Source organism: Azolla caroliniana, unplaced genomic scaffold, assembly GCF_043228905.1.
Source record: "Azolla caroliniana isolate FFs.n. ecotype wild unplaced genomic scaffold, voAzoCaro1.0.p SCAF_13, whole genome shotgun sequence".
Lineage (NCBI taxonomy): Eukaryota > Viridiplantae > Streptophyta > Polypodiopsida > Salviniales > Salviniaceae > Azolla > Azolla caroliniana.
The window spans coordinates 16,197,832-16,207,857 of NW_028230448.1; the positions used below are offsets into that span (position 1 = coordinate 16,197,832).

General features: G+C 37.2%; 1 protein-coding gene across 1 annotated transcript; it reads left to right on the top strand.

Annotated features, from left to right (window-relative positions):
- The first annotated feature begins 401 nt into the window (after window positions 1–401).
- LOC147856361 (RGS1-HXK1-interacting protein 1-like) lies at window positions 402–9,553 on the top strand. The gene is made up of 9 exons (XM_087329787.1): window positions 402–654; window positions 6,028–6,094; window positions 7,410–7,487; window positions 7,578–7,630; window positions 8,043–8,126; window positions 8,209–8,261; window positions 8,375–8,439; window positions 8,539–8,597; window positions 9,009–9,553. Exons 1-9 carry the CDS (start codon window positions 454–456, stop codon window positions 9,096–9,098), a joined length of 750 nt encoding a protein of 249 aa, XP_087185913.1. The 5' UTR covers window positions 402–453; the 3' UTR covers window positions 9,099–9,553.
- Window positions 9,554–10,026: the final 473 nt, after the last annotated feature.

Here is a 10,026-nt window from a genome sequence, read left to right on the forward strand (position 1 = left end):
TACCCTTGACGGAGCCGAGTACTCGGATTACCCAAAAGAGCCAAGTTATTAGAGAAAATAAAAGGGGCAGAGCCAGGGTACTGGTGACAAGGGTTGGTCAGAGACGGGTTATCAATGAATCACACGTTTTCTGCGATAAAGATCTGATGGTGCAGATCGTAGTCACTCTCGGAAACATGCCCTACACTGACCGTGCCCGTGATTCCTTCGCCAGGTCTCATTATGATTTCGTAGCAAATAGACGTGTTGATGCATACACATACGTACGTACGTACGTACATACATACATACATACATACATACACACATACATACATACATCATAAATACCATGGTACATACATACATCGACGTACATACATACATATATACATCATACATACGATGGTACATACATACATACATAGCATAGTACATTCAAATATTTGATGCAGCCTGAATTAGGTCTACTCCATGGCGCAGACGAAGGAAGAGATCGAAACGTCTGATTCTTCTCCTTCTCCTTCTTCTTCGAGCATCCCATGGCTATCCTACACTGTGGCTCAAGCGCAAGAGCTCACCCGCAGTGTCGCTGATTCTACAGACACTGTCCTGCATTCAACTCGTTCTTACCTCACAGACATCCGTTCTTCTGCCTCTTATTACGTACCCCAGGTACTCATTCTAAACTCGAATCGTCCGTTTTCGTTGCACAGTTAGAACTTTGAAAGCTAATTCTGGAGGAATCTCAAAGGAAGTGAGTAAAGTTTGAACTGTATATCCTGTAAAAATACCTTGCCATGAATTATCCGAACCTGTGAAATGATGTCCTCCATGATTGGATTGCGACACAGATTGATATTTTCTTTAGCTTTGGGCTGCATGGTAAAGATGCTGATTGGAGATGCTCTCTTTTGATCTGATTTTCATCTTGAATTCCTTTGATTTACTCATGGCATACTATATAGTTGGATGGATGACACATTTTCTTTTTAGCGTTATTAGATCTCCTGGAAGTGACTGATCAGAGCTCACATTATGATTTAATTGATCTTAAACTTCTATTTTTTCTGACGCATTTCTACCTCTTTGCACGATCATCACATTTAATTGAATTAAAACTCTAACACTTTGTAGATACCGTAGCTCATAATTGATCAAGCACCTGGTTGCACCAGAACCATTGTATCCCTAGTTTTGCAGAGGAGCAATGCTCCTCGTTTCATAGATGAGATGTCACATACCTATCTAGGTTATGTTTGGGAAATGATCATAAGCAGGTTATGAGTCTCATATAGCCATTTTTTGATCATGGCTTTCTCTGAAGGAATATTTGCAGGAACTCTCTTAAAGGGGAAATCCAGAAAGCGATTTCCAAATGCTCTTGCCCTTTTTTTCAATACTGAGGACACATTCTATTCTGGGATTGTACTGCAAAAATGTGTAAGGAATTGGGAATGTTTGTCAGGTGGAGAGTGACAGAGCCTTTAGTCATAACCTAAATCTAGGAAAAGAAATGGATTTATACAGAAGGGGCATTAAAATGCAGATGCAATGTTTCTGGCTCATTTGTTTGCGTTGGGACCATAGAATAGAACAGATGTTTTATAGTCTATGATGAGGCCAAATTTGACATATGGGACCGAATCAACATACCATATTGTGTGTAACTCCTTCCTAAGAAGGGCGTTACAACTATGTAGTAAAAAATCTCTATGTGAAAATAATGCATATGCATGTGTGCTCACCATTCTTGGTGGATGTTTGAGTATGGCACTCACGTTATCATGCCCATCTAACAAATCATTATATTTCTCATAGATTACCTTATACGCTGAGCATATTATAAGTGATATTCATCCTCCACTAGGTTTGCATCACATACCTTGGGTATCTTCATATATGAGGCCATGCTGCTACCTCAACACCTAACTTGTGTGACCGAGTTCAAAGAAGTGTTGAGGCTCTCCGAGAGCTAAGGCTCATCGGGATATCGAGATGCGATTGGATACATCCTGTGTATTGGACCCACTTTGGGGGTTAATATTTGCAACATAATATTCCAAATTTGACATTTTAGCATCTTGCTAGTTCATCCTTAGTGCCTCACTTCTCTGTTAAGTTTGAACCTCATAAATGCAAAGTAAACAGTACATTAAGATGTGCACCTTTCCAAGATCTCCATTGACAAATCCGTGCTGAACATCCACACATAATAAATGAACACCCTATTGTATCTCCTCTGGGATTCCAAGTACATCATGCTGGTTCAAATGTGGAAAATGGAAGTCTTCAAAGGACTGGAGAAACCAATATGGTATCTTCTTATATTCTTTTGTCTATTCCAGTGAAAACTCTGAGGATAGATATGTAGTAGCTAAAAATTACGGTTTGTTTCTTCTCGTATTTTCCTATATTGTTTTTCTACTTATGAAGAAGTACTTAGCCTGGAATTGAGATGCCTTCCCAATTGTGATGCCGTCATTATAGGAAACATTGAAGCCATTCACATCCAAATTCTCACAATGCAATGGTGTGCATAATCGTAATCCCTATTAAGATTCCAATGGAAGAAACTTTCCTCAAGATTGGATTATACATGATATGTTGTACCCTTTGACACATTGCTTGCTATCCATAGTCACAGGGAAATGAGGGTTTTGTAGTTGTCATAAAGAAATATCACTCCCTATGCACATTGAGAAATTTGTAGTTTTTCCCATTTAGAGTGGGTGAATATTTAGAATAATTGGATTCAAACTAACAAATATAATGATTGCATCTGTGGCAAATACATTAAATTTTCCTACTACTTTGGCCTACTCGTAGATTAAAACTGTTGAGCTTAAATGCTCAGATGCATGTTCTATGCTTAGAAAGTCTCGACACCGACTCTGAAGTGCTTGTAAACAATAGTGGTGATTACTAATTAGTACATTAGTGCTCTATCCATTCATTATTGTTCAAAAAATTGGATTAAAAGAGAACTTATAGTTTCATATAATCCAACCTTAAATGGCATAGTTGAAAGGTATAATAAAACTTTATGTGAACAAGTGTGATGTATGTTGTCTGGCTAATCTCTCTCTTGTTGAGGTTCTTCACAAACTACAGTACACATTTTTAATTGGTTTCTACACAATTCACTTAAAGGTGGCATATTGGAAGAGTTTTCGTTTGGCAGATTTGCCTTATATGATCATCTTTGCATCTTTGGGAATAATTTGTTGAATGCTCACATCAGCAAGAGCTAAGGAGCAAGTTGAATGTTAGATCCATCAAGGGCAACTTCCTTGGATACAATGAGGCAGTTGAAATGGGATATTTTTGTTACCACAGTTTAGAAAAGTAGTCAAGCTGAGGTATTGTTTAATGATGCAAAGCTGCTAAAAATATGGATGCCTGAAAACCAAATAAAAAGGTTAAATTCAGCAAGAATGGACCCAGACATGGCACCCCAGGAGATTGGCAACAGGTTGAAGCCTACAAACATGCAAGTCTCTTGCTAGAAGATGGAGAGCAGATTGTGGACCCTAAAGATGCAGAGCAACAATCAATAAAATATGCTAATGGCACATTCTAAGCTGCAGCAAGGTAAGATTTTAGCAGATCCGGATCCAATTCCAGAAAATATAGATCATTATGCTCAAACATCCACATGACCCAGGTGTCCAATGCGACTGTATTCTCCATCCTTCTATCGTGTCATGTTGCCTACAATGCACAATGTGAACTGTTTCTAAACCAAGGATAGGTTCCTGTTACAATAGGAGTGTATGAAAGAATAATATATAAAATTAATCAGCATTATTTGTACAAGGTGTAATTGGAGAGGATATGATTCAAAACTTGTATCGCCAAATTATGAAGCAATGTAAATACAAATAGAATAGCAACTGTGTTGAAAAGTTTCATTGTAGGAAACTATATAAAGAATATTGTAAAACGGAATACTTAAAGCAACCTGAAGCTTGTGTGGCAAGTCATGACACATGCTTAGCCTTAGTGCATGGGAAGCCTAAAGTATGTGCGCCTAGCCACAGCACATGCTTAGGATTGATTGCACAGGAAACCCTATATAAGGGCACTGAAGTGAAAGAGGGAAAATAAATTCCAACAAGGCTTCCTCCTGGCTCTATTTTTTCTCTATCTAAAAATATTATTCAAAACCTTGGATGCATTTGCATACACACATGGATTGGACGTGCATTAGCATGGCATCAGGTTCTTATAGAGTGAGGGAGAGACACCCACACTCAAAGAGGCTAGGATATGTAAAATTCCAATTAAGTAGGAGGTGGCTATGCAAGAGGAGACCACATAAACATGACTTGGGATCTTGTTGAATTGCCTAAGTGAGTGTAAAGATAAAGAGTTGTGATAGTCAACCCAAGTATGAGGCTCAATTAGTAGCCAAATGGTATACACAAACTCAGGGAGTCGACTTTCAAGTTTTTGGTAGACAATAGTCAAGATGACTACACTTATGGCAATTGCAGAATCGGGAGCTGTATCAGATGGATGTAAAAACAGCCTTTCTTCATGGAGAACTGAATGAGGAGCCATATGTGAAGCGAGAAGAATGATTTATAATCCTAGGGATGGAGCATTTCGTGTGCAAACTCAAATGGAGTATTTACGGGAACCAATCGCTCTTTCAAGCTCTCTCAAGGTTTCATTAGTAGTTACACATGTCATTGGCTCTAGAAAAACAAGGATAAAGATGGCAGACCTATCAAACTAATTTGTACATTGATGACATGTTGATTGCAAAAAAACATGACAAAACTCTGTATGAACTAGAAAGTAAACTCAAATATGCATTCTCTATGAAGGGTCTCAAGAGAAGTGTTGAAAGATATATTGCCACATTACTGATGTGACATCAGAAGAAATGTCGACTGCTCCATATGCTTCAACTTGTGGATCATTGATGTACGTTTTGGTAGCAACACGTCAAAGTATCGCACATGTAAACGGACTGGTGAGCAAATTCATGTACTTAGGTAGATCCATTAGGCTGCTGTCAAATTCATAATCAGGTATCTTCCAGTACTAAGGCAAAGTGTGTATATAATGGCAAAGGGAATCTAACCCATTGCTACTATGATTCCGCCATGGCTGGCAATGTGGATATTCAGAATTCTATAAGTGGATACATATTCACTCTTGCAGGAGGAGACATTTCATGGAACTCACGGCTAAAAAGGATCTTAGGTACAAAGGCTTCCAAGAAAGCCATTTATTTACCTTACCTTATTATGGATCTTGGATTCCCATAGCAAGTTCCAATCTTACACTGTGACATTCAAATTGCCATATGTTTGACAAAGAACTCTATATTTCATACACAGACAAAGCACATAGATATCCAATACCACTACATTCATGATGTGATTGAGGATGACTTGATTCGGCTCGTAAAGATTGAGATGAATCAGAATCTGGTAGACTGTCTTATAAAATATCTTCTCAAGATACTTCATCAGCACTGCCTTCAGCTAATGGAAGTCATGAAGATCCTTTATATGGGAGGTTTTCAGGGTAAAACCCTCATTACCTCTTATTCTGTGCCATCTTTTCTGTAATAAGGGTGGCAGCCTAATCATCTGCCAGCCAATGTATTTTTTGATACTGAAAGTGTGGCTTGCCTCTCCAAGGAATCTATCATGAGCATTGCAGACACTAATCTTATGGCTTTTTTCTATGTCGATGCAACCTCTTTTGTGTTTTGGTCTTCATCTTGTTTTCAGGTTTTCCCTTCTTTCATGTGTCTCTCAGAGGCTCCATTTTACTTACATCTGCATGTGTACCTTTTAATTTGATCTACTCTCTGCATAAACCCTACAGAAGAACGTAGGTACAACTGAAATATTGAAATGATCAAATTTGAAGCAGATCATAGTAGTTCCTTTTTCATGATTTTCCTCTGTATGCTGGTATCTGGACTACGATTGCAACCTCTGTTATGTTAATCATGAGCTGTGGAACCCAAATTCCTGGTTTCTACTTGTCAATTGCTGAACTTGTTCTTCTGAATATGTGCAGGGTTATTTCAAAACATTGCAATCTGCTTATGGCCAGTATGAGGATGCTGTTTTTGGAAATTTGAAAGGTAAAATTTGATTTTTCTGGTTTTCATTCTCGGTTCTTAGTTCCAGGCTAGATTTTAATCCTAGCTTTAATAGATGTTAGATTTTTTCTTTTCTGGATTAATGTATTGTATGATAGATATGATTATTAGTTTGTGTTTTTTTTCTGTTTTATCTTTAGAAGTTGTAACCTTAGGGTGGTCATAAGTTTATTAGTTGCATATCTAGGTGCAGTCTCTCATTCTCTTGTTGTGTATAGTTTGACATTTTGAACATTCTTTTGAGATTCTGTAATAAAACTTGGATATTCTGGATGTTGCCTTTACCTTATTTTTTCAACTCATGGCATTTCTTCTACATGTATTACTAATACACTCGATGATATCCATATGCATTTTTTTAATTATGTTTGTTTCCCAATGTTGTAATGATAACTGATAAAAACGTGCTTGTCAGAAGCATTTCTTTAATTATGTGTGTTTCCTTTGCTATTGTTGTAATAACGAAATTCTAGCTACAATACAAACATAGTTACACATGGTATTTTTCTGCTTGATATTGATTTCAGAACTACATTATCGTTATAACAATAAGAGTTGGAATTGGTGGGTTACTCCACTCTTCTACTCCCACATTTCCTAGATTAGGGCTTAATCCTACCTGTAACACTGGATGCCTAAGGGACCAGACTTCTGGATTGCAGTGTAACTTAGAACTGAATTCTAAACCTAGTATATTCATGAATATTATGTAGAGAAATTGAAGTCAAGAATTGATTTCCAAAACAAGACGCATTTTTGTTTTTTTTAAGAAATTACAATATGTGCCTGAGATATTTACTCTGGATGATGCATTGTTCTTCTTTTGTGTCTCCATCACTCTTTAGAATTTAATGACTTGGTATAGGGATGGGCTACGGCTGTGGTTTTTTGTTGGGGTATGCATGGTATTGTTGATGAACATCAACACCCATGAACTGGGGTAATGGACATCAAAGAGGCGAAGATTGGATATGTGTTGTGTACATGTTTGCATTTGTTACCCCTTTTTGCTTTTGGGATAGTATCTACTTTTCTTTTGTTCGAACTTTTTAGCGATTTAACTAGAACCCAGATGGGGGAAGAAGTTCATTGGAACTAAATTTAGGGATATGGTTTATAATTCTACCAGCATTTTAGGGGACGCTAATGATAAAATGCATACCAAAATTCCATGCTTGTCTAAATTTGTGAGCAGCAAATATTTTCTACCCTCAATTGTTGATAATGATGGAGGGGGACACTGTGCCATTCTTTCTGAAGTGTTTATTTTTGCTTAAAAATGTATTTTTCAAGACAGAGGGACTCCAAATTGCTAGCGATCATCCAGGAATTACATACAGTTTGATGGCTGGTGTGGGCATTCTTGCTATGAAACGTAAGTCAGGGTACTAAAGTTATTCATATGTTTAGATTGTTAATCAAGTTTATTTGTTCTGGACTTAAGGTGGAATTTTCAACACCACAGGACCAAGAAGACTTCTGTTTCGATATACAATTGGGCGGTTTCAAAGTGAAGAGGTTTCTTTCTGGAAGCTACAACTCAATAAATTGGCTATACATTTGTCCTGCAGAACCTATAATTGATTTCTTTCCCCTTGGCATGCCTCTACTCTTTACTGAATTATGGGGGGGGGGGGGGGGGGGAGGCATATTGTGGTTCTTTTACATAAGCAACAATACTCAAGTTGAGCTGGATCTTTGATTTTCCTGCCAAAGTCAGAAAACAGAGTGGCATGAGAAGAGTGTCAGAACTTTCTTCTATCATGTTATTGCACGCAAAAAGTTAGTTTAACGTCTTGATGCATTAATAGAATATCTGCATTTTGAATCTGTCTATATGGTTCCAGTTTTTTCTATCCATATTTGTCGTTGTCGTTGTTGTCTTCTAAAAGAGTTTAGTCTTTGATCCTAACATGTTTTACCTGTGCAGTCACGTTATGTAAACACTGAGAAAAAAGTGAAAGAACTTCGGCAATCTATAGAGCTCCTGAAAAATGAAAGCAAAAAACTAGAGGTTCAATTCAGCACACATGTAACTTATGTTGGAAAGTAGCAGTTGGTTTCATACTTATTCATGTTTTTTTTCTTTCAACAAGGAAAGGACGACACTTGCAGAAGATGAACTTCTTCGAGGAAGAACGAAACTGAAGTATGTTGAGTTGGAGGAGCTTGTTGTTTTAGATATGAATTTATTGTTCTGCAAATAATGAGTACCTCAGGTCCTTATTAATGTGCCTTGTTTTCCAAACCTCAATATGTTAGGAAAGTGGGGATCCAGATCAGCAACCTTGTGACTTCAATTTGTAGGACAGAGAAACAAGCTAAAGGTTTACCAAAGTTGCTTTTGTTCGGCTAGCTTATGCAACTAGATGTCCTATATCATGCTATGTTTGCTTGATCATTGAAATTTTGCCTAACCTGTCTAGGTCTGATGGAAAATCTGAGGGATTTACCAGGTCGAGATGTTCTATTATTTCGGGCTCAGGTTTGTGTTTTTATAAAGAATAAGAAAACATTTCCCTGTTTGATCATGTCCACTTTCGGCAGATGCCAATTACACTTTCAGCAACATTTAAAGTTTCTTTGGGCAAAGAACATCACTTGATAAATCTCATGCTCCATAAGCGCTGGAACATTGATACACAGTTGCTCCATGTGCATAAGGAAAAGGATGAATGATGATTCAACACTTTCAGCAACATTTAAAGTTTCTTTGGGCAAAGAACATCACTTGATAAATCTCATGCTCCATAAGCGCTGGAACGTTGATACACAGTTGCTCCATGTGCATAAGGAAAAGGATGAATGATGATTCAAGATTCACTCACATATGGCAAACAAGATTTTGTTTTGTTGTGTTTGTAAGTTTTCAAGAGGTTTCAATGTGAAATTTCAGGTGGCATCATTGGCTGCAGTGGCTAAACAACAAAGAGATGGTTTGACCAAGAAGGTGACAAAAATAGCTAGCCATGGCATTCCTGTGTAATGCTTATTTGCGGAACAGAGATTGCCTACTTGATTGACAGTTCTCTGTTTAATAATACACGGGTTCCAACTTTTTCTGCAATAACTATAATATTCAAAATGTGGGCGTCCAGAGTGTTCAATACTATGTGGGAAACATAACAATTTCGCTAATCATCAACGGGGTATACGGCTACTTCTCAGGTTGGGTGCAAATTTTTAATAAGACTTTTATGGTTGGATTGGAACGGTTGTTATTGTGAAGGAATTTCTGACAGAATATGAAATGCTCCTAAACATTCCCAACTCTGAGAGGAGTCATCTTTTTATAAGAGTACTATTCCTATTGAATTTGACTTCCCAAAATTGGTTATATTTTAAACACCTTATTAGTGAAAGAGCATTTCAATTCTAAAAAGGCCCATTTTTTATATTGGTGAATTTGATTGAATTAAAGCTCTTTGAAATCTTGATGCTTTAGGTGTGTTGCTAATAAATGGAACAAGCCAAATAGTTAGTTTGGATAAGATGTTGATATAAGTGGAAATTGTTTTCTGACAATCCAATGTGCTATTTCAGAAGCAATCGATTAACAAGGTTGCATAGTTTTCATCTTGATAACTACATAAAGTACATCTTATTGGATGATTGATGATGATACACTCTTATGGGATATGCCTTAAAAGTAATGCTTCCAAGAAATTATTTGCATCCACTCCCTAGTTTCTCTTAGGAATCAGTAAGTGGTACAACGCTGTTAGATGACATTTGGTTCATTATCTTCTTCATACATAGAGGTAGGCAATTTTAGGCACTACAATCCTACCTTAACTGGGCCTCTTCATGCTTGGTTATTATTAATGTGAGAAATCGATAGGACAAAGTGTTTGTGGCTCCTAAACTAGATTGAATTGAATAGTTTCTAATTGCTAGTTTCTTTGTTGCATTGT

Bases quoted from the DNA above. Each gene is read 5' to 3' on its own strand.
- LOC147856361 (XM_087329787.1), top strand. From the start codon at position 454: ATGGCGCAGACGAAGGAAGAGATCGAAACGTCTGATTCTTCTCCTTCT. The intron at 8,262-8,374 runs GTATGTTGAGTT...TCAATATGTTAG, and splicing joins CGAGGAAGAACGAAACTGAA to GAAAGTGGGGATCCAGATCA. The intron at 8,598-9,008 runs GTTTGTGTTTTT...GTGAAATTTCAG, and splicing joins TTCTATTATTTCGGGCTCAG to GTGGCATCATTGGCTGCAGT.